This window comes from Notechis scutatus, unplaced genomic scaffold (genome assembly GCF_049901735.1).
Source record: "Notechis scutatus isolate UNSWTSFEM ecotype Mainland unplaced genomic scaffold, rNotScu1.2 NSCUSCF30, whole genome shotgun sequence".
Classification (NCBI taxonomy): domain Eukaryota; kingdom Metazoa; phylum Chordata; class Lepidosauria; order Squamata; family Elapidae; genus Notechis; species Notechis scutatus.
In genome coordinates, this window is record NW_028263153.1 from 126331 (window position 1) to 153412 (window position 27082).

The 27082-nt window shown below is 40.1% G+C and overlaps 2 protein-coding genes across 2 annotated transcripts in view; one reads left to right on the plus strand and one right to left on the minus strand.

The window, feature by feature from the left end:
• The window catches only part of LOC148128518 (vomeronasal type-2 receptor 26-like), a 35474-nt gene extending 18699 nt beyond the window's left edge, over positions 1 to 16775 (minus strand). Inside the window, exons 1-3 of the mRNA XM_087948874.1 lie at positions 16695 to 16775; positions 16516 to 16580; positions 6329 to 6620 (exon numbers count right to left, since the gene is read on the minus strand). Of these exons, the coding sequence (XP_087805000.1) occupies positions 6329 to 6620; positions 16516 to 16580; positions 16695 to 16775 (438 nt within the window). The remainder of the gene's footprint in view (positions 1 to 6328; positions 6621 to 16515; positions 16581 to 16694) is intronic.
• On the plus strand, positions 16730 to 26620 carry LOC113430206 (vomeronasal type-2 receptor 26-like). The gene is made up of 7 exons (XM_087948875.1): positions 16730 to 17059; positions 17279 to 17284; positions 18153 to 18441; positions 19432 to 20214; positions 24271 to 24483; positions 25022 to 25148; positions 25710 to 26620. The coding sequence occupies exons 1-7, from the start codon at positions 16842 to 16844 to the stop codon at positions 26618 to 26620; spliced, it is 2547 nt and encodes an 848-aa protein (XP_087805001.1). The 5' UTR covers positions 16730 to 16841.
• Positions 26621 to 27082: the final 462 nt, after the last annotated feature.

A 27082-nucleotide genomic window follows, 5' to 3' on the forward strand; every position in this document is an offset into this window, starting at 1 on the left:
TTGGGTTTTTTTGTATACCAAGACATCTAGGAAGGGAAGTTGATTGTTAGCTTCTGTTTCCATGGTGAATTGTATTCTGGGGTGTAGGATGTTGAGGTGTGTGAGGAAGTTGTTCAGTTTTTCTTTCCCGTGTGGCCAGATTATGAAGGTGTCATCTACGTATCTGAGCCAGCGTTTGGGTTTGTGATCATATTTTTCTAGAGCTTGTGTTTCAAAGTGTTCCATGTAGAGGTTTGCGATGACAGGTGAGAGGGGTGATCCCATGGGTGCTCCTTCTATTTGTTTGTATTTTTGTCCGTTGTAGGTGAAGTATGTATTGGATAGGCAGTGGTTGGTCAGATCTAGGATGTGCTGGGGGGGTTGTATTTGTTTTGGATGGCTGTCAAGGCTTCTTTTATTGGCACTTGGGTGAAGAGGGATATGACATCGAAGCTCACTAGTAGGTCGCTGGGTTGTAAGTTTTGTTTCTTTATGATCTCGATGAACTGGAATGAGTTTCTTACATGTGAGTTGATGGATTCTGCATAGGGCTGTAGTTGTTTGGCGAGAAATTTGGCTAGGTTTTGTAGAGGTGAGCCTATGGAGCTGACTATTGGTCTAAGTGGAGTTCCTTCTTTGTGTATCTTGGGGAGACCATAAAGCTTAGGGCATCTGGATGATTTCTCTCTGGGTATGATTCTTTGCTGGATTTCTTCCCTGATGGGGGAGGCTTTAATTTTGGATTTTATTTTGGTGGTTTTTTCTAGGTAGGTGGTGGGGTCTGTCTTTAGGGGTTTGTATGTGGGGTCTAGGAGTAGGTTGGTTAACTTGGTTTGGTAGTCAGATGTGTTCATAACCACTGTCACGTTGCCCTTGTCTGCTGGTAGGATTATTATGCTGGTGTCTTCTTTCAGGTTACGTAGTGCAGTTTGTTCTTATTTGGATAAGTTGCTTTTGGGTGGTTTGCTAGTGCAGAGGATGTTGGTGATTTCGAGTCTGATTCTATTAGCATCATCAGGGTTGGTTTTGGTCAGGCTGGTTTCAACTCCGCATATGATGGTTTCTGTGGGGATGTGTTTGGGAGCGACAGCAAAGTTGAATCCTTTTGAAAGGACCTTGGTTTCGGTTTCGGTGAGGATCTTGTCTGAGATGTTGTGCACTGTTTGTTTCATGTGTGGCTGTGAGGGGGGAGGAGTTGGTTTCTGGCGTTGTTGTAGTTTTCTGAGTTTGTTGGTGTGTGTGTCTGTCTTGAGGGTAGTCTGTGTTTCGGCTCTCCAGACAGCGAGTTGTTTGGATTTGTCCCAAAATAAGGGGTGAATCTTGTTGCTGAGTCTGAGGTGAAGTGTGAGGAGATCTTTGTTGATTTGGTCTAGGAGGAATCTTTTTGTGTGAAGTTCATTTCTAATTAGGGCCAATTCTGTTCTTTTTAGGATGCGTTTGGTGGCTGCTGTGTTGGTGTGGAATTTCAATTGGAAGCTTGTGGGAATTAAATTTTGATCTCGGCAGTTGCATAGGAATGCGAGGTCACATAAAATGGAAGCTCTTTGGACCACCAGATCCAAAATAAAAGCCTCCCCCATCAGGGAAGAAATCCAGCAAAGAATCATACCCAGAGAGAAATCATCCAGATGCCCTAAGCTTTATGGTCTCCCCAAGATACACAAAGAAGGAACTCCACTTAGACCAATAGTCAGCTCCATAGGCTCACCTCTACAAAACCTAGCCAAATTTCTCGCCAAACAACTACAGCCCTATGCAGAATCCATCAACTCACATGTAAGAAACTCATTCCAGTTCATCGAGATCATAAAGAAACAAAACTTACAACCCAGCGACCTACTAGTGAGCTTCCATGTCATATCCCTCTTCACCCAAGTGCCAATAAAAGAAGCCTTGACAGCCATCCAAAACAAATACAACCCCCCCAGCACATCCTAGATCTGACCAACCACTGCCTATCCAATACATACTTCACCTACAACGGACAAAAATACAAACAAATAGAAGGAGCACCCATGGGACCACCCTCTCACCTGTCATCGCAAACCTCTACATGGAACACTTTGAAACACAAGCTCTAGAAAAATATGATCACAAACCCAAACTCTGGCTCAGATACGTAGATGACACCTTCATAATCTGGCCACACAGGAAAGAAAAACTGAACAACTTCCTCACACACCTCAACAGCCTACACCCCAAAATACAATTCACCATGGAAACAGAAGCTAACAATCAACTTCCTTCTTAGATGTCTTGGTATACAAAAACCCAATGGCTCCCTAGGACACACCATCTACCAGAAGAAAACACATACAAACCGATATCTACACGCACTCTCACACCACCACCCAGCACAGATCAATTCCGTAGCGAGACACTCATCTCCAGAACAAAATGCTTAGCTGATGAACAACACCTAAAAACCGAACTAAACAGTCTCACCAACGTACTAACAGCCAATGGATTCCAAAGAAAGAAGATTACCCACCTAATCCAAAAAGAAACCCCAACCAAAATCCAAGACAGAGAACAAGAGAACGGCAAAGCCCTCCTCCCATATATAAAAGGCACTACAGACAAAATCAGCAAGATCCTCCAAAAACACAACATTAAAACAGCATTCTGCACTAACAGAAAAATATCCACCATCCTAAGAAACCCTAAAGACAAAATCGAGTTAGAAAACCAAGGAGTATACGAAATCCTTTGCACCACCTGCCCCACCACATACATTGGACAAACTAACAGAAGAATAAGTGCACGCGTTGAAGAACATAAGAACTCAATCAAAAAGAAGAACCGACCTCTTCCCTGGTCCAACACCTCAAAGCCACAGGACATGAGATTGACTTTAAAAATACCAGAACTATCGCCAAAACCGAACACTTCAACAACAGAATAATCAGAGAAGCCATAGAGATAGAAAAACGCCCACACAGCATGAATAAAAGAGATGACACCTCCCGCTTACCAGCCATTTGGAAACCCGCCCTCATGAACAGACGAGTACCTAACATGATGAATGACACCAGACCCACACCCACACCCACGAGGGCCACACAAGATGCCACCACCACACTTCCACGTAAAAAGCAGACTCACACTCACACAGAAGATGACACATGACCACAGACCAGAAGCCGCACTGCAGCTGCATCACTACCCACTTCAAACCCCTCTGAGCCATACATGAAGCGAACTGACCCCCACCATGAAGATGCAGCACAACCACGAACTCGAAGCCAAACAGCAAGATCAGAGCTCACCAGCTCAAATCCCCCAGTAACTAAGACCAACCTGAGCACAACCAAGCCCCCACCTGAACAGAACACACCTCCAGCCAATCAGAACATGGCCAACCCCCAACCAATCAGAACACAGCCAAACCCCCAACCAATGAGAACACATCCCCACCCAATGAGAACACAGCCAAGCCCCACCCAATCAAGTCACACCCCCACTAGCAGTTAAAAGGAAGAAGCAGCTGCAAGCTCACTTCACTCTGAGAAGCACAGAGCTGAAGACAGAAGCCTGAAGATGATGAATGAGACTTCATCGAAACGTTGCATAGATACTTCCAATCTTACGCGGGAGAAAACCCGAATAACCAAAGATCTACATACAAAACCCAGAGAACCTCAGAAATATATATATATATATATATATATATATATATATATATATATATATATATATATATATATATATATATATATATATATATATATATATATATATTCTCTCTATATATTCACTCTGAGAAGCACAGAGCTGAAGACAGAAGCCTGAAGATGATGAATGAGACTTCATCGAAACGTTGCCTAGATACTTCCAATCTTTACGCGGGAGAAAACCGAATAACCAAAGATATATATATATATATATATATATATATATATATATATATATATATATATATATATATATATATATATATATATATATATATATATATATATTATATATATATATATATATATATATATATATATATATATATATATATATATATATATATATATATATATATATTTCTTAAGTTTTCACGGGTACGTACATGTATGTTATTCAGCTTTGTTCAAGTATTTTCATTATAGTTGTGCTTTTAAAGTTGTAGCAACGTTTCGGCAGAATCTCATCTGCCATCATCAGGCTTCTGTATTGTGTTCGTATTGTGTTTGTATGTCTCAGTAGTGTGTGTGGCCTCCCCGTGCCTGTATGACCTTCCTACAATGCCTGGGCAAGCTCCTGATGAGGTGATGGATGGTCTCCTGAGGGATCTCCTCCCACACCTGAACTAAAGCATCCCCCAACTCCTGGAAAGTCTGTGGTGCAACATGGCATTGGTGGATGGAGCAAGATATGATGTCCCAGATGTGCTCAATTGGATTCAGGTGTGGGGAACGGGCGGGCCAGTTCATAGCATCAATGCCTTCGTCTTACAGAAACTGCTGACACACTCCAGCCACATGAGCTCTAGCATTGTCATGCATTAGGAGGAACCCAGGGCCAACTGCACCAGCATATGGTCTCACAAGGGGTCTGAGGATCTCATGTCGGTACCTAATGGCAGTCAGGCTACCTCTGGCGAGCACATGGAGGGCTGTGCGGCCCCCCTAAAGAAATGCCACCCCACACCATTACTGACCCACTGCCAAACCGGTCATGCTGGAGGATGTTGCAGGCAGCAGAACATTCTCCATGGCATCTTCAGACCCAGTCACATCTGTCACATGTGCTCAGTGTGAACCTGCTTTCATCTGTGAAGAGCACAGGGCGCCAGTGGCGAATTTGCCAATCTTGGTGTTCTCTGGCAAATGCCAAAGGTCCTGCAAGGTGTTGGGCTGGAAGCACAACCCCCACCTGTGGATGTCGCGCCCCCATACCACCCTCATGGAGTCTGTTTCTGACCATTTGAGCAGCCACATGCACATTTGTGGCCCGCTGGAAGTCATTTTGCAGGGCTCTGGCAGTGCTCCTCCTGTCCCTCCTTGCATAAAGGTGGAGGTAGCAGTCCTGATGCTGGGTTGTTGCCCTCCTATCGCCTCCTCCATGTCTCCTGATGTACTGGCCTGTCTCCTGGTAGCACCTCCATTCTCTGGACACTACGCTGACAAACACAGCAAACCTTCTTGCCACAGCTCGCATTGATGTGCCATCCTAGATGAGCTGCACTACCTGAGCCACTTGTGTGGGTTGTAGACTCTGTCTCATGCTACCACCAGAGTGAAAGCACTGCTAGCATTCAAAAGTGACCAAACCATCAGCCAGAAAGCATAAGAACTGAGAAGTGGTCTGTGGTCACCACCTGCAGAACCACTCCTTTATTGGGGATTTCTTGCTAACTGCCTATGCTTTCCACCTGTTGTCTATTCCATTTGCACAACAGCATGTGAAATTGATTGTCAATCAGCATTGCTACCTAAGTGGACAGTTTGATTTCACAGAAGTGTGATTGACTTGGAGTTACATTGTGTTGTTTAAGTGTTCCCTTTATTTTTTTGAGCAGTGTATTATTATACAATAAAAGATGGTGACACAATAGATATTTAGCTTCTTAGACATATAGACTTCAGAATTGTTAATTAGTCCTGGTAATTCATTTATATGTAGACAGGATTACAATGGTTCAAATTTTGTTTTCCCCTTGGTGAGTATGAATCCTACTTCTCATGGCTCCATTGAACCCAAAGAGCACTGTCATGCAAGTGAGTTTTAAAAGGGCTTTGACCCTGGTCAAAAGTCTGGCCTCCATTTTAAATACTATCACTTTCCTCCATAATATGTTTAATGTGTCAAAAATGTCCTCTTCTGGGGTTCCATTTCTCTTCAGGACTTTTAGGATGAATTTGATCATGAATATATTAGGGTGAAAAATAGCTGACATGTTGTCTAATGCACTTGTAGTGTTTTTATTTTTTTAAAAAAAATAAAGTGATTAGTCCCAACAAGTCAATAAAACATGTATGTTTTATCAAATATAGATAAGATGATCATTGGGATTCTTTTCACAAATCACATTTGTTCACCATTATAAATATCATTATTGGTTAAGATTATCCAGAAAAATTATCATCACAGCTGCATCCTTTGTACAGAAGACCCTTTGATTGGTAGCAAGTGTGCAGCAGACACCCCCAAAGCAATGAGGAGGGTGTCATAAGAGGATATTTGTGCTTTGTCCATGCCCCCTCCCCATTATAAATCCTAATCCCTAGCCAGGATACCAACAATGACTGATCATGGTGCATATCAGCTCTTCTATTCCATAGACAAAATATAGTCAGATCTATCACTCACCCACAACTACTTCACTCACTATAGGTAGAGTAACATACGCACTTACTTGAGGGACTTTATAGTTGGCCACTAGTGAAGATATCTGGATGGAGATGTCCCTTTCAGCTCCATCAACAATAGCCAAAAGGTTGTCCTTCTTTCCACAGCTGTAGTTGGGAACATTGACTTCTCCAGTAGACAGCATGTCAAGCACAGCATCAGAAGTTGCAAGTGTGTTGATATAGTTGTCGTGGATGCTGTAACCTAATGTGAGATTGTGCAGGAGCTGGAGATTGTTGTTGACTGCTTGAATGGCAAAAATCAGGATTAGCAGTTTAAAATGATTTGTACGTGTTCTTCTGTAAAAAAAAAAAATTCATGTTATTATCATCAACAATAGAAATAGCAAAATACTTGTTTCAATTTAATTCTCCTTGTCTCCACAGGCTAAATGAGTCTTTTTTTTTTTTTAAACAAGTTTTATTAATTTTTAAAAACACACAAATTATCATTATTCATTACATGTTTAAACCTTTTTTCATTGTAAATTTAACAAGTCAGATAAATTATGATTCTGTTTTAAACCGTTTCCATATAACATACCAAAACCTCTTATTCAATTTCTCTTTACTTCTCTTTACTCTTATTCAATATCATTGTTATTATTTCATCTATTTCTTTCTGACTTAATTACCATTATTCTCATTCTATATTTCTACAAGTTTTACTAATTCTCCCCCAGAAAAAACATATACACACAACACACAAAACATAAAAAAATCTTTTGAAAAGTAACTTGGACCCAGGTGTCTCTCTCTTCATGGACTTCAATTATATTCATGCTCATCTTACATATCATTACTTATTTTATTTACCATTCTAAGCCTTCTATATTAACTTCTCCACATATTTCACCCTTCTTAATTCTATCTTAATTAATCATCTTAGTTTGAATCATTATATTTGTATCTTTTGTCCATTTTTTATCATCCCTTTGTCTCATTCCTCATAAAAAAGAAGAAAATAAGTTTCTCCTGAAATCATTAATCAGAGTATGATGCCTTTCTATCTCCCCTAAGTTAGTCAAATTAATCTTTAAAATAATATCCAATACCCAATCCGATTTTGCTTGGTACATTCTATCTAACTAATACATCCAAAATAATTAAGTACATAATTAGACAATAAATCCAAATATTAAAAAAGATACTATAATAAAATTTTTATAATAACATCAATACCATAATCTTATTAAACTCTTTAATTAAAACAGTATTCTAAACCTCCCCTATTATTAAATTTTAAAGCCAATCATTTTTAAACATTTTAACATTTTAATCTCTTATCAACTCTTAAACCATTACAATACTACCATCTCATCTAATGTACCTTGCAAAATCTTTTTTTTTAAAAAAGAATTATACTTTATCCATTGTCCATAAAAAATTTCTTTTTTCCATTTAATTTCAAAACATTGTAGCTTTTCTCCACCTTTTCCCTTTCTTTCTTCTCCCAACAAACCTTTCTACCCCCCTTCTTCTAACCTCTGCCTTACCGGCTTCCCTTCTCTGTCGTATTCCTTTTCCCTTTTGTTTACTATCATCATATTGGTTTTGCACTTTATTTTTCCCTTTCTTAAATGTTTTTTTAGATCTTAAGTCCTTTAGTTTTCTTCTTTTCTCTCTTCCTTCTTTCTTGATCACATTCTGAGATTCATTAAAAATGGCTCCTTCCTTTCTTTCTTGTTCCTCTGCTGTCTTCATCTGTTGTAATGTTTGTTGATAGTTAGTAAGCGCCATTTCTAAAAAAAGGAAAGCTTCTTCCACACCATCTTTACCATTTTTTTTTGCTTGTTCATATTCTTTTCTTAGTTCCTCAACAGAAAGAGCCATTATAAATCTTTTCTTTTCTTTTCCCCTTCTTTCTTCTTACAACAACCAGAATATTCAAAAGAAAATAAAAAAAATAAAACAGTCCCAAAGTTATCAGTCAGTCCAAACCAAGGCAGAGTTCTCACTTTCTCCTTCTGGGGTAATATCAATCAAAAAGAAAGAAAGTCCAAATCTGTTTAAAGTCTTATTGCAATATCTTCTAGTCTTCAAATCCTTAAGGCATCTGCTCCAACAAAGTCTTAACATACAAATATTTTCTTTTTAATCCTCTCTCTTCCCACTCATCGCTTAAAACCAATTTTCACCTAAAAAAATAGGTTTCTTAACATCCAGTTATTTATTCCGTAGGAAAAGAGGGAAAGCTATCCTTTCAGCACCATCAAACAGCCGCTTTTTTCCTCTTCTGGCAGGTATTATTCAGAAAGTCATACTTTTCAGGAATTTTATTAAATATGTCTTAGAGTCCTAGGAGCCAAGAAAAACTTTCTCCTCTCAAGCACTTTCTCCACTTCCTCCTGCGCATTCTTACCCGGCTGCCAGCTTCTTTGTGGCGGCCATTACGGACCGCCGCTGCACCGTCCTGGGAAAAGGGGTTCTGCCGGCCGGGAGGGTCTGCAACACCCCACACCCTTCTCCGGATCCCCCAACCTTCAGCTGCCCCTGCAGGCAGCTAGCTCCGTACCCGTCTGGGTCGGAGCCCCAAAGCGGCTAGCGCGGCAGGGATCGCGCAGCTTCGCAAATCCCTGCCGCTAGCGAAGCCGACAAACCGGAAGTTTCGACCACAGGCTAAATGAGTCTTAAGCACTTCAGATCCAAAGCCAGAAACAAATGATAGCCACCAACCAGCATTTAATTTTATGACAATTAAGAAAATGAAATGGATATCTATCCACATAGATCATTATTTGTAGCAGTTCTAGTTTTAATCAGGATTCAAAATTATTCAATCACTAAAGTAAAACCACCATAAAAGAAAGAGGATTTTTCATAAGTGGTCCAAAAAAGCCATTCTAAAAACAAGTCTTTTTTAAAAATAAGAATCAGGCATTGAATATCAATGAGTCTTTACAAAGTATTGAACTGAGCTGGGCAGAGGCAACTACAATCTATTCAATAATTACTATAAAAAATCATTATTCAAGTGCTGAACTCCAAATTGGATGAGGAGAGGAAAATAATTTGGACTTCTTTCAGCCTTTATTCTGCCTCATCTTTGGAATTTTTTCTCTTTCACAAAATAAGACAACTGAGGGAAGCAATGAAAATCAAAACGATCGAAGAAATTAGACAGGTACTACAATATAGAATAGAATTCTTTATTGGCCAAGTGTGATTGGACACACAAGGAATTTGTCTTGGTGCAAATGCTCTCAGTGTACATAAAAGAAAAGATACATTCATCAAGAGTCAAGAATCATAAGGTAAACAGTTAATAATAGTCACAGAGTACAATAAGCAATTCAATCATACTAGGACACAATCAATAAAAATCAGTAGGATACAAGCAACAAGGTTACAGTCATACAGTCATAAGTATGTACATAAGTATGTATCTAAGTATAAATATATTGGAAAGTGAAATAAGGAAAACTGAAGAAGACAGTTAGAACTGCAAATGGAAGGAATGCAACTCCATTACATTCAATGACTTACGAGTAAGAATCAGTATAAGGAGCCTCGATGAAAGATAGGTGATAGGTAGATAAAGATGGTATTTTTGTTTCAGTGATGAAACAAAATTATATTTTGTTTCATATTACTATACTAAGGACATGGTCTCCTGGCTTGTAAAAGCTCCATGGGTTTTTTCCATTCGGGTTCATGAACCTTAGCAGGCACTTCATTTTAAATGTCCCAGAAATTGGCTGAGGTAACACCAGTGTCAGAAGCAAGAGGAAATGCATAACTTACAGAGCTGAATCAATCCTCTTCCTGTTTCTAAACAACAGCAAGAAATTCAAACCACTTAAGCTTTTCTGACTTAGACACAGAAAAAAATAATGCTTAGTTTGAAAGGAGAGAAAGGCCCATTCGAGAGCACAGACCCTGCCTAATCCAAAATCTGTGCTATACTGAATGTCGCCTGAGGAATTTATCCTTTTACTTTATTTTATTTTTTTACTGCATCCTTTTCTGATGCCAGATCCCTTCCATGTTGCTTCAGTCTTTGTTTACATCCAAGAAAATCACCCAAAATGACTCAATAACAAGAATGGTGATAATTATAGTGAGAAGTAACTTCTTCCCTGAGGATCTTGAAGTTAACCCTTGGCTCCATGTGCAAAGGGGAGGCTGGAGAAGAGCATATCAGCAATAAATCAGAGATATGTCCTGTCCAGTCAGGACATGTCTAGAAAATAATGCTGGAGGAAGATAGTTCAATCCTCAGGGAACTAAGTTCTGCTATACTTCAACATGGTGTCTTATCCAATGGTGTATTTACCATTATCATTCAATGTATCAATCATTTGAGGAGCTGCCACAGAGAGGAAAGGGGCAAACTATTTTCCAAAGTACCTGAAGGCCAGACAAGGAATAATGGATGGAAATTGAACAAGGAGAGATTTAACCTGGAAATAAGGAGAAACTTTCTGACAGTGAGAACAATCAACCAATGGAACAACTTAGCCCTCGAAAGTTGTGGGAGCATCATCGCTTGAGACTTTCAAAAAGAGATTGGACTGCCATTTGTCAGAAATGGTGTCGGGTCTCCTGCTTGGGCAGGGGGTTGGACTAGATTACCTACAAGGTCCCTTCCAACTCAGATTATCTGTTATCTGTTATCAAGCAGACTAAGCAGGTGCTTAGGACACCAGGCCCAAAGGGGGCACCTTTTATGTAGCTTGGTTTCATTTGCACAGTATGTACAAAGAAGGGGGGCACCAAGATTTGTCAGTGCTTAGGGCATCAGTGAGCCTTAATCCACCACATTATATTAAATTATATATTATATGAAATATCCTTTGAGATTGTTGGATCAGGCCCAGGGGTGGGATTCAAATTTTTTAACAACCGGTTCTGTGGGCGGGGCTTAGTTGGTGGGTGTGGCTTGGTGGTCATGTGACTGGCTGGGCGTGGCCAACTCAATATCACTCACATCGAGGCATGCATCTCCTCGCCTGGCCTCTCATGACTGTGGGGGTGCTGCAACAGTCGTAAGTGTGAAAAACATTCATAAGTCACTTTTTTCAGTGCCATTGTAACTTTGAATGGTCACTCCACAGAAGCAAAGCACCAGCAAAGGAGTGGGGAAAAACTCCAGAGAAGTTCCTGAGACAGGAAGTCTAGACCTGCCAAGAATGTAATAAAGGTTAACGGAGAGGTAGTTTCTGTAAGCAACACCAGAATGTTTCCTTCCTGCCTTCTTTACAGGATTAGGCCAGTAATTTCTTCTAACAACTAGTTCTCCAAACTGCTTAGAATGTTAACAACCGGTTCTAGCGAATAGGTGCGAACTGGTAGAATCCCACCCCTGATCAGGCCACCTTGAGCTATGAGGTTTGCTGACTCTCTAGGTTCTATTGATGGTAGGCATGATGGTGCACTTATGCACGACCCTTACAGACCTCTTAGGAATGGTTGAGGTCAATAGTGGATAGTTTGAGGTGAAAGGAGTGGGGGTTAGAGGATGTAACTACAGAGTCTGGTAGTGCATTCCAGGCATTGACCACTCTGTTGCTGAAGTCGTACTTTCTGCAATCAAGTTTGGAGCAGTTTACATTGAGTTTGTATCTGTTGTGTGCTCTTGTATTGTTGCGGTTGAAGCTGAAGTAGTCATTGACTGGTAGGACATTGTAGCAGATAATTTTGTGTACTATGCTTAAGTCCAACCATAGGCGGCGTAGTTCAAGGTTGTCCAAGCCCAAAATTTCAAGCCTGGTGATATAGGGTATTCTGTTGCGAGCAGAGGAGTGTAGTACTCTTCTCATGAAATACTTCTGGACTCACTCAATTGTATTAATGTCTGATATACAGTGCAGATTCCAGGCATATGAGTTGAATTCAAGTATTGGTCTAGCAAAGGTTTTGTAACTGATTGTTTGGTAAAGGGGAAAAACTTTTACTTTTAATTAGGTGAAAGCTGTGGGATCATTCAGAGATGGTTTTCACCAGCTTGTGCCAATATATGTCCAATAAAACGGTTCTTTGAGGAACCTACCTGCCTCGGAGTTCTGTTTGCTATGAGTGTATTACTTAGAATCCTGATAGCCTGTCTTTTAACATTAAAGGAGATAATCAGTATCTTGAACCCTCTCTAATGTTCAGAATATGACTTTTTAATATATTTTTATAATTTTATAGCAGCTTACAACTAGGAGAATTGTGAAAATCTGATACAGAGGAATTTCCATTCCTAATATTAGACCAAACTATGGGCCAGTGTTTAAGATACCATACTACAAAGTGGAAAATCGTCAGTTCACAGCCTGCCTTAGCTGTGAAAGACACATGCACGACTTTGGGACAGTGATTCTCTGTCAGTCCAATCTACCACATAAGGTTGTTCTTGTGGTGAAAATTGGGGGAGGAATGTGATGTATGTGTTTGTCACCTTATTTGTAAAAATAACAGAGTCAGAATACAAATAAAACAAACAAACAAATAAACAAAAAACAAACTTGTTCCAAAAGGCCAAGCCTAGAAAATGGCCAAAGATGCTCTTTATAAGTAATTGGGCCAAGCATTTTCTTCAAAATAATTAAAGAGTGCCTGGAATCTATTCTCCATTTTTATCCTGAAGAATTGGAAGACAGCCACTGAGATCTTTTGGGCAGTAGAGATAATATATCTGTCCAGTGTCTTTAGCAGCAGTGGCTTTTCTGTCCCAAGGATCAGCCCATAGATTTCTATTGCCCTCCTCTCCTCTGCTTTTCTCTATATCTGCATGTCAGGCTCTTGTCCCAGCTGTTCCTCCTCCTCCTCATCAGCCACCTCCAGACTTAGGGGCTATTAACTCTCTATCTGAGGGCTGATGGATGGCCCTGGCTTTACCTCTGTCTCTATTTCTTACAGCTCCATTCCCTCTTCCCCCTCAGAGCTCTCAGGTTGCCTTGATGCTGGCCCTGACTCCCGTGCTTCCTCCTCCTCCTCCTCTGATTCGGCTGCTAGAGAGGCCAGTGGCCAGCATGCCACAACAAAGTGGCTGCTGGATCTGCAGATCCAACTGTGATTTGGACTTTTGTTCTGAGGCCATAACAAGGGAGATCTAGAAAGTTTGGGCTCAACGAAAGAAGCTTCTTGGATAAGAAGCAAAATGTCTTCAAGGGAAAAACAAAGTCCAGTTGCTTTTTGAAAAAAAGCACCTTTGGGACAACCATGACCTGACTGAGAATATCCATAGACATCTGGGTGCAATTCTTTTTGTTGTTGTTGTTCAAGCACTTTCAGAATAGAGTCGATCAAAGAGATTTTTGAGAGAATTCAGGCTTCTGTCTATGTCTCCTCCTAGTCTGCCACTCATCTCCTGTCCTTTCCTCTGGTCCATGTTCCCAGGCACAAAAAACTCACATTCACTGATTCTCTACTTGATGGGTTATACAGCCATTAGTTAAGCCTGATGTCAACTAAAAAGGTACTCCTTTGGTCTTTTTTAGCTGCCAGAAAAAGGGAGTGGGGGAAAACAAGGCATTCTTGAAATGCCTAGATAATCACCGGGGCAAGCCAAAGTTGTCGGAGCATAAGAAGGTTATTGGAGAGCATGATGGATGATTCTTGGAAATGCACGTGTCCCATTGGAGAAGTCACATCCAGGGGGTGGGGGAAAGATCAGGGTCAAGGGGAAAATGTATGATGTGATTTAGTATTGGCTACACCCAGCCACACACCAACATGGCAATTTCTAATAAACCAATTTACTTTTTATGAGATGTGGCTAGAGACTTTTGATTTGGATGAGGGTGGATTTGTTGGAGCCCTAACACCTGTTCTATCCCCATCAGGCATTCCATTTCAAATGTTTTTTCTTGTACTGGTGAACATTCCACTTCAGTAGTCTGTCGCATTCCAACTAACAAACTCCAAACCAATAAACTCCAAGACAACCATTTCCTCAAAGTTCCATTTAATTAGAGTTGTCATATTAGCACATCTGGGGAAAACCAAACCTGAGAGTTTTGGGTTTTCCCTTCCCAAAAGAAATTCAAAGATCCATCCCCTGCACCCATAAGTCCATCACATGGCCCAATGAAATCTTCATCCCAACTGGAGACATTCCTCCAGACATTCCTCTCCAGGTGCAGGGTGACTTGTCCTTGGCTTTCTGAGAAAGAGTGTTGTTGAGTCTAATCTTCCACCTCACCATGAAATTCCTCCTCCCAAATTCCCAGTCACTAAATGTGGCAGCCTCAAAGCTTCCAAGTAAAATATTCCTTCCAAGACTGACATAGTCATTGCTCAAATTGAATTCTTGCTGTCAGGAATACCTCTATAGAAGATATCAACTTCCAACATTATGGATGTGTTAACATTACAGGACTTATGATTTCATCAGAGGGATATGAAAAATCAATAGTTTGATAATAATCTTGAGATTTTAAGGAAAATATTCACATTGATTATTCCAAGATTTAGATTTCTTAAGAATAGGTAAACATATCTCTCTTTCCCAGGATGGTATTAGTGAGATTTGTTGAGAAGAATGAAGTGGGACTATTAGAATTCTAGAAACTGGACCGAATCCTATACAGGATCAAAGGATCTATGTGTCACACATGAATACAGGAATGTAACAAAGTGTCAAGAAAAAATATTCGAACTAACTACATGAATATAGAAAGACAACACAGAAAGTGTAAAGTACATAAAAATAAAAATTTACATCCACTCTGTAACTTCCTCCCTATTTAGGCAATAATACAATCGACAGGCTTTCACTTCCCGTCCCAATACCTGGAAAATGAAATTTCATTCCAGGCACAAGGAATTTTAAAATGAGCCCCAACATATGATTAGTGCCAGCCTTCCAGGTAATGCACCCATAGAAAGCAGAACTCCAAGGCAGGTAGATTCCTCAAGGAATGATTTATTTGATATCTCATATTGGTACAACTGGTGAAAATTGACTCTGAAAGTTCCCATGGTTTTCACCTAACTAAAAGAGAAAGTTTTTCCCTTTCCCCAAGTCATCAGTCACATGGTCCAATTGAGATGCTGTCCAATTGCTTGGTTACTTCACTCCTCCTCTCCCAGCCACCTGTTGGAATGACCTTGGTTCCCACAGGAAAACTTATTATTTTGAAGACAAAAGCCCAACTAAGTATTCTTGTGACCCACTGGTGGGTGACGGAGCTGGCAGCAGAGTCAGCCAGTGGCAAGGAGGTTGGGGAAGAACCTGGGCCAGTCTTGGAGGCTGAGGAGGGCTCGGATGAGGGCTCTGCATCAGAAGCAGGGATGGGCCCAGTCATCAGCTGCCTTCAGATTCAGACAGCAGTGAGGCAGAGGAGTTTCTGGAACCAGTTCCCAGCCTGCACATGCGCAGGGCTACCAGAAGACAAGAACAATTGAGAAAGCAGGGTCGACTCAGGAGTAAGGCCACACCTTGGAGATGATTGGCCCCTCCCATATGACATAAAAGATGAGCAAATGGGATCTGAGTTTTTGCAGGAAGCAATTAGTTCATATGGTTGATTGAAGCTTTGAAAAGTTCTGTTTGACCCTGTGTCAAGTTTGGCCTTGCCCTGCATTTGGCAATTAGTTCTCTGGCCGCATTCCAAGTGCAATAAAGCGGGTGTCTATAAACATTCCCCTGAAGGACTGTTTATGAAGCCTTGCAGGCTGTGAATGAATGTAATTCACAGCCATGGAAATAAAAGAGGTTTTGCTGGAACTAAGATTGTATTTTATGCTTTCTAAGGAACCCTAGCTCAGAATAACTCTTTCCCTCCCCCTCCCATCTAGTGGTAGTCCTGAAGCCTCAAAGATGGCCCCAGCCAGGTTTGCTTTCGGGTTGACAATTAGTATATGGAGGTATCATCAAAATGAAAATCCCAAACAGGCCCTACTTTGAACATTAGGCAGTGTTCAAAGGTACTGATTGCTTCTTTGGCCTTAGAAGACAGGCAGCAATAGAGTTAAGTGGCACCAGTCTAGAGTGGCACCAATTTCACAGCTCTGAGTGATCTTGCCAGCAGTCCCTGGAAACCAGAGACAATATTGATGGACAACAGAATTCAAATCCATGGATGTTGAATTATCTTTCTCCAGGATCATTTTCTGGACATGCCCTGACAGTAAGAATGAATACCACTACAGAACAGTGTCCCCAGGGATATATCTGTGACTTTTCACAAGCTTGCTTTTCTCCAGCAACCCCTGTGCATGTGAAGGCCTGGAAGAAGTCTAGGATCCCCAGGCGACAAATTACCCATCCCTGTAATTTTTCACCACCCCTGATTTTGAGACATCTTCTGCTACCTCTCCAGCAACTGCCTTTGATATAAACATCAGACAAAAGGAACACAGAAGAAATCTTGCAACAGAAAAAGATAAAGGCAACAAATCACAGCCTGTGCGGCACAACTTTTGGGACATACAGTTTTGTACTCTTGAATGCACTTTTTTCTCCTCTCCAGGTAAAACTTGGTTTGTCTCTGTTTGAATCAGGAAAGCTACTGGCATTTCCATCCTGCGAGAGTGCTTTGAATTGTTCTAACTCTGTTTTAGAAACAAAAAGGAGATTGATTCAGCCTTATGAGCCTCCTGCTTCTGCTTCTGGTGCTGCTGGTGACCCAGCCAGTCTCTGGGAAGCTTAGAATGAAATGCCCACTGAATTTGAACAACCAGGATGTAAAAAAACCATGGGATTATTACAGATCAGAAGACCATCTCATTGGTATAATCTCCAGGGCATCAACAATAGTACCTCAAATGTTTCCTTTCACCATGGCTCCTTTTAGTCAATCTCTCTTGTAAGTCAGTATAATGGATCTGCATTTCCTCCACTTGCGGTTCTAACACTCTTCTTCTTTTCTTCTTACTCCACTTATTCCTATATTATAAAAACTGACTAATTTCTCAATAAAGGAGAATATTTGTAGCTCAGGGTTGAAATGAGGGTCCTCGGTCCTCTCTGGTTGTTTTCTTGCAGATATTTCATTGCCCAATCTGGGTAATATCATCAGTGCTAGTAAGAAGTGGCGTTTGCTCTCAATTTTTATTATAGTGACTTGACCTGTTAGTACTGTGACTAATTTTCTGAATCATTTTGATTTCTATGGCTGCTGACTTTTGGCTTATTTTGTGGAACAGACTTATATAGTTTTTATCTTTGTAGTCAAAGATGGGGGAGAAAAACACAACTGAAAGGACTCCACATTATTTTCTTCTCCCCATCCAATTCTGAATTCATGACTTGAATACTGACTTTTGTTTAAAGTAGTGATTATTGTAGCTTCCTCTGCCCAGCTCATTTCCTTGCTTTGTAACTGCTCATTGATATTCAATGCAGTGGTGGGATTCAATTTTTTTTACTACCAGTTCTGTGGGCGTGGCTTGGTGGGTGTGGCAGGGGAAGGATACTGTAAAATCTCCAGTCAGAGGTGATATTTGCCAGTTCTCCAAACTACTCAAAATTTCTGCTACCGGTTCTCCAGAACTGGTTAGAACCTGCTGAATACCACCTCTGATTCAATGACTATTCCTTGTAGAAATAGAGGATGATCTGGTTTTTTTTAAATAAAAAGAATGGCTTTAATAGGTCACCTATGAAACATCCTATTCCTTTTATGATGATTCTACTTTAAGGATTGGATTTTTTTTTGCAAACTGGTTATTGGCTTATGTAAATTAGTACTCCTACAAATAAAGATGTATTTGTGATTTTTAACTCCATTCCAACTTCTCAACACTAACAAACACTGAGGGGTGACTATGATTTGCCTATGGTTTTGGATCAATCTTGGCTTAAGACTCAATAGGTTTGTGGGGGGGAAATAAATATAAAAAGTATTTTGTTATTGTTGATGCTGCTGCTGATATTAACATGAATTTTTTTCCCACTAGTATAACTTATGATAAGTCAAGAATACTATGCTTTATTTTCACTATTGAAATGGTCAGTAAAAATCCCCAATTACTGCACAATCGCACCCTTGGTTACAAAATCTATGACAACTATTTTAACACACTTTGCACTTCTGATGCTTTGCTGGACACGCTGTCCACTGGAGATGCCAATGTTCCCAACTACAGCTGTGGAAGGAAGGAAAACCTTTTGGCTGTTGTTGATGGAGCTGATAGGGATACCTCCATCCAGATGTCAACATTAGTAGGCACCGACAAAGTCCCACAGGTTTGTGTGTGTATTTCTCTATTTAGTAAATTCAGCAGGGAGTAGTGGGTGAGTGATAGATCCAGCCAGACTTGTAGTCTGTTATGAGGACTTGGTTCCTACTGTCATAATAATTGACTGATTATTAATCAATTAAAGTCAAAGATAATGGCCTTTGGAAAGTGACATCATAACAATAGGTAAGTAACTATTTGCTGGTAAGTAACATCTTTCCTTACCTAGGGATAGTTTTCTCTGCAAATGAATCTTGGATCTTTAATCATCAAAGGAGCTCACTTAGGACAAAGTCATGAGTATATCTGTTCCTTAAATTAAAAGCTCATAATTATCCAGCTTCCTTGGACTTATTAGAGTTACTCCCATGTTGTTATTTTCAGCTGATGTTTGGAACTTCAAACTACAAATTATTACTAGAACAAACCTGATCACTGCATCTTAGAAGTATGTTAGGGTGGATAAAAGGACTTCAGCTGTTGTCCTTCTATCTTTGTCAAAAATCAGGACGTATAATTTAACATTGGTGTTAAATTCAAGCTATGGGAATGGACAGACTGCCAAAATTGTGTCTGTTAAAAAAGACAAACTTTCAAGTTAAAAACCTCAGGTCTCCGTACTATTGTATAATTGGAGCAGAAGGTAAAAAGATTACTGAACAAAGCATCCAGTGTAAAGAAGCAGAGATGCAGCAGTTCTCAAAAATTATATAGAATACACCCTCTTAATGGAAAAGAAAACACTTCAGTTGACATTTGCACATGTAGGGGTAATAGAGTAAAATGATTTTCAATTTTATTGTTATTTTTTACTTAATTTGTTTCTTGTGTTCCATTTTATATACAGTATTTTTAATATTATATATTTAATATTTTAATCAATGATTAATCAATAATCTATTCTAATATGTTCATCACAACAAAGTTGGATTTATTAAAAGCTGTTGGAGTTGATCTAACCTGAGATATAACACAGGATTATTCATTACTTTTTCAGATCAGTGATAAGGTTGCTTCAGAGGCTATGAGTGATAGAAGTCAATTCCCTTTTTTTCACCAGATGCTCCCCAAAGAAGGAACCCAGTATCCAGGAATTGTCCAACTGCTCCTCCATTTCAAATGGACCTTGATTGATCTCTTTGCTTCAGACACAGAAGAGGGAGATAATTTCATGAGGACTTTTACTCCTTTGCTTGTCAGGAATGGAATTTGTGTTGCCATATCACAACAGTTCTCAACCAGTAGACATACAGCACCCATCAAGGATGCCCTCTCTAAGTGGAGACAAGTCAATGTCTTTGTTCACTTCACAGAATATGGTTCCTCTTGGGACAGAATTATTTTTCTCTATTTAACACTTGAAGCTTTGCCAGGACCCATTGAGCAGAAAGTCTGGATATTTACAGGTTTAACAACATATTCAATCAAACAGCACAGATTTTTCAAATACATCCATAGTTTTTGGAACTTTGCTTTTCTAGCAGAAGATAGGACAAAAGAATCTGATTTCTTTGTAGATCCCAAATTTGAACATCGGTCTTTTGATTGTTCTTTTTCAAAGCACACCTGTTCTGTGAAAGGCCGGAGAAGATGCACCCAGAAAATGCCACTGGAGACCCAAGGGAAAAGTAATAGGATCCCATTCACAACTTACAAGCATTACTACAGTTTCATTAAGACTCTGGGCCATGTCATGAATGAGGCATATTCCTTCAGATCCAGGAGGAGAATGAAAGAGGGCAAAGATAGTTTGGGGGCTCCAAGGTTGCAGCCGTGGCAGGTATTGTTCCCAACATGGATCCATTAATCTTAGTTCCTTTGGGGAAGGAATCCGAAGGAATAGAAGAATAGAATAACAGAGTTGGAAGGCACGTTGGAGGTCTTCTAGCCCAACCCGCTGCCTAGGCAGGAAACCCTACACCACTTCAGACAAATGGTTATCCAATCTCTTCTTAAGAACTTCCAGCCTTGGAGAATTTACAACTTCTGGAAGCAAGTTGTTCCACTGCTTAATTGTTCTGTCAGGAAATTTCCTCCTTAGTTCTAAGTTGCTTTTCTCCTTGATTAGTTTCCACCCATTGTTTCTTCTCCTGCCCTCAGGTGCTTTAGAGAATAGCTTGACTCCCTCTTCCTTGTGGCAGCCCCTGAGATATTGGAACACTTCTATCATGTATCCCCTGGTCCTTCTTTTCATCAAACTAGACATACTCAGTTCCTGCATATGTTTTAGTCTCCAGTCCCCTAATCATCTTTGTTGCTCTTCTCTGGACTCTTTCTAGAGTCTCAACATCTTTTTTACATTGTGGCGACATCGTGGAAAACTAGTTCAACCTACTTATACTACAAAAGGCTAACATATTTGGTGAATCTTATTGCTTGAGGAATAAGTTTCCATAGAGCTTATACCATGAGAGTTAAAATTTTATAATTAAACTCTGCTAATTCTAAAAAGGATATATGCATTTAAAATAAATTCCTGTATGTATGAATTTAGGATTATTGTTGTAGAATGTTACCTTTATAAATCTGAAGGAGACTCTGAGACCATCTAGTTCCATCTCCCCTCTCTGCAGGAATCCCAGTTAAAGCTTTTCTGATTGATGGCTGCTCGAACATAACTCATTCCATTGTTGTGTGTCTTTCTTCAACTCTAAAAGCAGCTCCTTTGATATCTCCCAGGGTTTCTTTACCTTTCCCTAAACCTGATCCAGGTTTTGTGCCATGTCTTCTCCAAGCACGGTGTCTTCAAGGAGATCTGATGAGTTGGAATCTCCCCAAAACAGGATTCCGACTTCCTGGGATTCTTATGGATAGCAATAGCAATAGCTCTTAGACTTATATGCCACTTTCCAGTGCTTTCCAGCCCTCTCTAAGAGGTTTTACAGAGTCAGCCTATGGCCCCCAAAAATTGGGCCCTCATTTTACTGACCTCGGAAGGATGGAAGGTTGAGTCAACCTTGAGCCTGGTGGGATTTGAACTGCCAAATTGCAGGCAGCCAGCAGTCAGCAGAAGTGGCCTGCAGTACAGCACTCTAACCACTGCACCCCCAAGAAGCTTTCCCCTTCTTTCAATGAGCATCTTACTGACAACTAACATTCAGTTTACAAAAAAAAAAGTATTGTTTTGAGATCATTTTCACAGATACGCTTATCAAGTCTGGTATCTCTCATTCTTCTTCCAGTGCATCATTCTTATATGAGATATTATGGTTTTTCAAGTCCTACTTGAGTTTTAACTGTATTTTAGTCACGCATCTCTCTCTGTGAGAAAATCATACTTTTTCCTGAAAAGTTGGTATTGTTTAAATCAGGTCAAATAAGTTTTTTCTGAGAGGTCTTATAAATCTTGCATTAGAGAGATTTATCAACTTTATATTATTTTATTTGTTTGTTTCTTTGCTGACTACTATCTCACAATAAAACACTGGGTAGCTTACAGCATTAAAATGTTAAATAAATATCTATAAATAAAAATAGAATGAAAAAAAGTTATAGTTAAAAGATAGGGAGGGGACAGGATGTGCAGGAGGCAGCTGGGATTACCTCTTAACTCATCATCCACCTCTGGTGTGATGCTCCCTCACTAGGGCCCCCAAGCAGGGTGGGCTTCAGAAATTTTAGCAGAGGGTTCTCTGCCTGGTTGATGGGTGGGTGTGGCCATGGTGGGTGTGGCCTAGTCAGCCTCCTGCACTACAGTGGGGGTGCATTTTTGTCCTCCCTAGGCTCCTGAGGCTTTCCTCGAACCTCCAGAAGGGCGAAAACGATCTCCCCAGGCTCCGTAGGCTCTCTGGAAGCTGGAAATGGGCCTTCCCAAACGTCCAGGAGGCCTGTTTTTTGCCCTCCCTGAGCCTCTGTGCATGCCCTCCACTTACCTGCATCCAAAACAGGCCACGTGGGGATGCCTAGGAGCAGAGGGATGGGTGGGGCCAGCCAGGAATGGGATTTGGGGGTTCTACGAACTGCACAGAATCTTAGCTAGGGGCTCTCCCAATCCTCTGTGAACCCCCAGCAGCCCACCCCTGGCCCCAAGTCATCTGACAAAGCCAGGTCTTCAGGTTCCTGCAGAAGATCGGAAGGGTGGGGGCCAATCTCATCTCAAGGGGTAAGATATTCCAAAGAGAAGGAGCCACAGCAGAGAAGGCCATTCTCCTGGACCCTATCAGCCAGAATTATTTGACCAATAGGGCCTGCAGCATGCCTCCTCTGTGGCCCAGCTGCATAGCCCAGTCCCAGCTGGGTGAGATGGTTTCTTAAGTAACTTGGATCCATGTCATGCAGGGATTTAAAAGTAATAACCAACACCTTGAATTGCACCTGGAAGCAGACTGGCAGCCAGTGAAATTTGCAGAGCAGCAGTGCAACATGGATCATCTTTAAGGACCCCATAAACTGCCCATGTTGCTGCTCTTTGCGCTAGTTGAAGTTTCTGAATATTCTTCAAGAGTAGCCCCATGAACAGCACATTAAGAACAATAGAGAAAAATTGATGACCAAGTACAGATAGTTATTCACAACTACCAAATTTTACAAGAAAGGTAAAAAGATTAAAACCTTTACAATTTTTGAGACAATTTATATCCATTGAATAACCATCCCATTCACCCTATCATACAGCAGCTAGGTTTCTAATCACATCACAAAAAAAATCATTAGTACTTTACTGACATCAAGTTATATCACCAGCATTCTCATCGTTCATTTAGGAAATGTAATGATATGTGAGAATGGGTTTTGGGACAGGGAGAAGAGATGCTGCCTAGGGAAGCCTACAGCTGCATAATGGGACACACAATAACAAGCACACAATAGATACAAACTTAAGGTAAACTGCTCCAAACTCGATTGCAGGAAATATGACTTCAGCAACATGGTCAATGCCTGGAAAACACTACCTGACTCTGTGGTTTCTTCCCCAAACCCCAAAAACTTGAACCTTAGACTGTCTACTATTGACCTCACCCCATTCCTAAAAAGTCTGTAAGGGATGTGCATAAGCGCACCAATGTGCCAACCGTCCCTATCCTAATGTTCCCTGTTATTCGTATCCATTTCATGTTTATACTTGTTTGTTACTAATACATGCTCGACAAACAAATAAATAAAAATAAAACAAATAAAAATGTCGAGGTTCCAAGTAATCACTCCATAGAAAGAAGAACTATTTTTGAGGAAAACAAGTTCCTCAAAAACAATTTTATTGGAGATACCATATTGGCACAAGCTGGTGAAAACCGGCTCTGAATGTTCCTGCGGTTTTCACCTGGTTAAAAATGAAGGTTTCCCCTTTTCCCAAACAATCAGTCACATTGTCCAATTGAGATGCTGGCTGGTTCGCTTCAGAGTTGACAGGGAGAGAAAGAAACTCAGAAAGGGTTCTCCATAATAATTCAGGCTGAAAAATAGTTGGTGGGAGAATTCTACTTTAGACTTGCAAAGTTGTTTAATCTAGCATTACCATAAAGTAGAATTAGCTCATCTGGTCATGTTTCCCATCTGGTCTACCAGAGACAATATTAAGCTGACAGCTTTCTCCTTGACAAATGCATTCTTTCTGGTAATCAATCTGTTCTTCTCAAGTTGATTAATAATATTGTCTGTTCTGTTGTTAAGTTTACTTGTTACTTGCTCTAGAATAATTGACCAATTGACTATTTTCTCAATATAAATTTTGTCAGTATATGACAAACAAATTTTGCTGGGTAACACCTGTTCTCGTAGTTAAGCATATTTGCAAGCTAGACAACTGTAGAAGAAAAAAATTCAAATGTGGAGAGAGACCACATTGAATAAGAAATGAAATTTTCTGTGTAAAAATTTCTGGATGTTTCAATTCTAGTTCCACCCCTTTTTGGAGAAGAACAAGTTTTGCAACCTTTCCCATTTTAAATTCTACATGGACCAAAATGGAGATGTAGCAGCAGATCTGAGCCTCACAAGCTTCTTGGTTCTCCCCAGGGAGGATCCCATGAAAGAGATTCTGGGGAGCTTTGAAAGACAGAGACTTGCTATCAACCAAGAAGCTATTTCACAACTAAAGTTGCACAACAAGGTAATCAAAACTGTGGTGTCTTCTCTGTTTTCCAAATGCTAAGGATCCATTTCAAGTGACCTAAACCTACTTATCAAAGAGATTGACCTTCATTGAGAATTATATCTGGGAAGCAGAAAAAAATTATAATTTTCTTAGATTGCTTGGGAGGCTTTAATATTGTCCCATTTTGTGCACCATCTACAATTCAGTATCTCCATCAAATTTTTGAGAAATGCACATGTGATGTTCCTTACACACAAATTACAAATAACAAAGAAGAAAAGCAATTTTATTCACTAATGCCTGAATTCATGTTTGCAGTGAAGCAGATGAAATTGAATCATGCCAAGGTGGGGGTCCCATTGGTCCATTGGGAAGTCAGCTTCATTTTGTCCTACTTGGGGAAACTGTGCACTGAAAAGGAAGACTCATCATCTATGAAGATTTTACATACATACATATATGTATGTATTCATGCATGCATGTATGTATGTATTTTCCATAGATAGTAAGTCTTAACATATTTTCTTTGGCATTGATTATATTTTTCGATTAGCCTCTGCCTCAGTCCAAATGTGTGGAAAGTTGTCATCTTGGATTTGTCAGGAGGGCTCGAGAAGGAGAGCCAGTTTGCTGTTACGACTGCATTCTTTGTCCAGAGGGGACCATCTCCACTCAGGAAGGTGGGTCACTTTGGAAGGGATTGTGGAAGTGGATCCATCAAGAGTATTTTGATGAAACTAGATGTTTCATCAAAACACATTGAAGATTAGCTGGTTTTTTTAAAAAATTTACAACATGCACAATGTCTTATCTAAAGGGAAGAAGACCATAAAGACCTTGGAGGAGGGGATGGATCCAGCATGTTAATAAGTGCCATCTGACATGACACAGGAAATTTGCCTTGAAAAATTAACTCATTATTCATAGCAATGTAGGTTCCTATAAAGATTCTTCACATTATTATTAAAGAACTAGAACTTTTCCCCAATTTCACAGACTATTAGAAATATAGCTGTTTTAAAAATGATATTTTTCTTAATTCTTTCTGTGGAGATGTTAAGATGCATCTTGCCAAATGATCCTGATAGCAGATATCTTAAAAGGGAAAAGGAGGGAATATTAAAGAAACATTGGGTTGTTTTTTTTGCTTTTATTAAATATACAAAAATGTCAGCTGTCATAAAAAGAAGGTCTTTCTTGAAATGTAAAAGACTCTAAAAAATTGCTCTTCCTTTTCACAGATGCTGAAAAATGCACCAAGTGTCCTATTGATAAATATCCAAATGAGGACCGAGTCCAATGTATCCCCAAAGTTATAACCTTCCTCTCCTATGAAGAACATCTGGGATACATCATGGTCTGTTTCACCATACTTCTGTTCCTAACCACAGGCCTTGTTTTAATCATATTCATTAAATACAGAGAAACTCCCATTGTCAAAGCCAACAACCGAGACCTCTCTTACATCCTCCTGGTCTCCCTCCTGCTTTGCTTCTTCTCTCCTTTTCTCTTCATTGGTCAACCAAGAAAAGCTACTTGCTTTCTCCGACAAACAGTTTTCAGCATCATCTTCTCAGTTGCCATTTCTTCTCTCTTGGCCAAAACAATTATGGTGGTGCTGGCCTTTCTGGCCACAAAACCAGGCAACCAAGTGAAGAGATGGTTGGGAAAGAGTTTGGCTGATTCCATTATCCTTTCTTGCTCTGCTGTCCAAATTATCATCTGCTCCATCTGGCTAGGAGTTTCTCCCTCATTCCCTGACTCTGACTTCCACTCCCAGCCTGGAGTGATCATCCTTCAGTGCAATGAAGGCTCTGTTGTCATGTTCTACATCACCCTCAGCTACATGGGCTTCCTGGCTGCCATCTGCTTCACAGTAGCTTTCCTAGCCAGGAATCTCCCTGGGGCCTTCAATGAAGCCAAGCTGATCACCTTCAGCATGCTGGTCTTCTGCAGTGTCTGGGTGACTTTTGTGCCCACCTACCTGAGCACCAAAGGGAAATATATGGTGGCTGTTCAGGTCTTCTCCATCTTTGCCTCCAGTGCTGGGCTGCTGGGCTGCATCTTCTTCCCCAAGTGCTACATTGTCATCTTGAGGCCAGACCTGAATACAAAGGAGCAGCTTACAATCAAAAGAAATGTAAAAATGTGATATAGAGGAATTTCAATTATCCAGAGTTTCCAACAGACCAAACTTAGAAAACAGCTCAAACTGTTCTCCATACCTAAGCTGGGTCAATGATTTTACTTGAAATAATTAAGAATGGCTGGGAGATAGTGCCCTTCACTTGTGTTTATTTCATTTTTTGTTCTTTGTTCCTTAGCATATCTAAGGCTTGAAATGCCATACACCAGTATTTGAAACTTGACACTTGTATGATAAGAATCTTGTTTATATTCCAGAAATAATTTGAGGGGGACTCTAAAATCCCCCTTTTTATAGTTGTATCACAGCTAATCTGGAATTCGGGTTCTTCACAAAATCTGCAATTGGGATTCCTCTAGACTGAAGATCTCAGCTTTAGCAGCATAAGGAAAATATAGAAACATTTCCTACCCAAATTAGGAGGATGATAATCAGGATTGTCCAACTAGTCTTATTCAACTAGTTTTA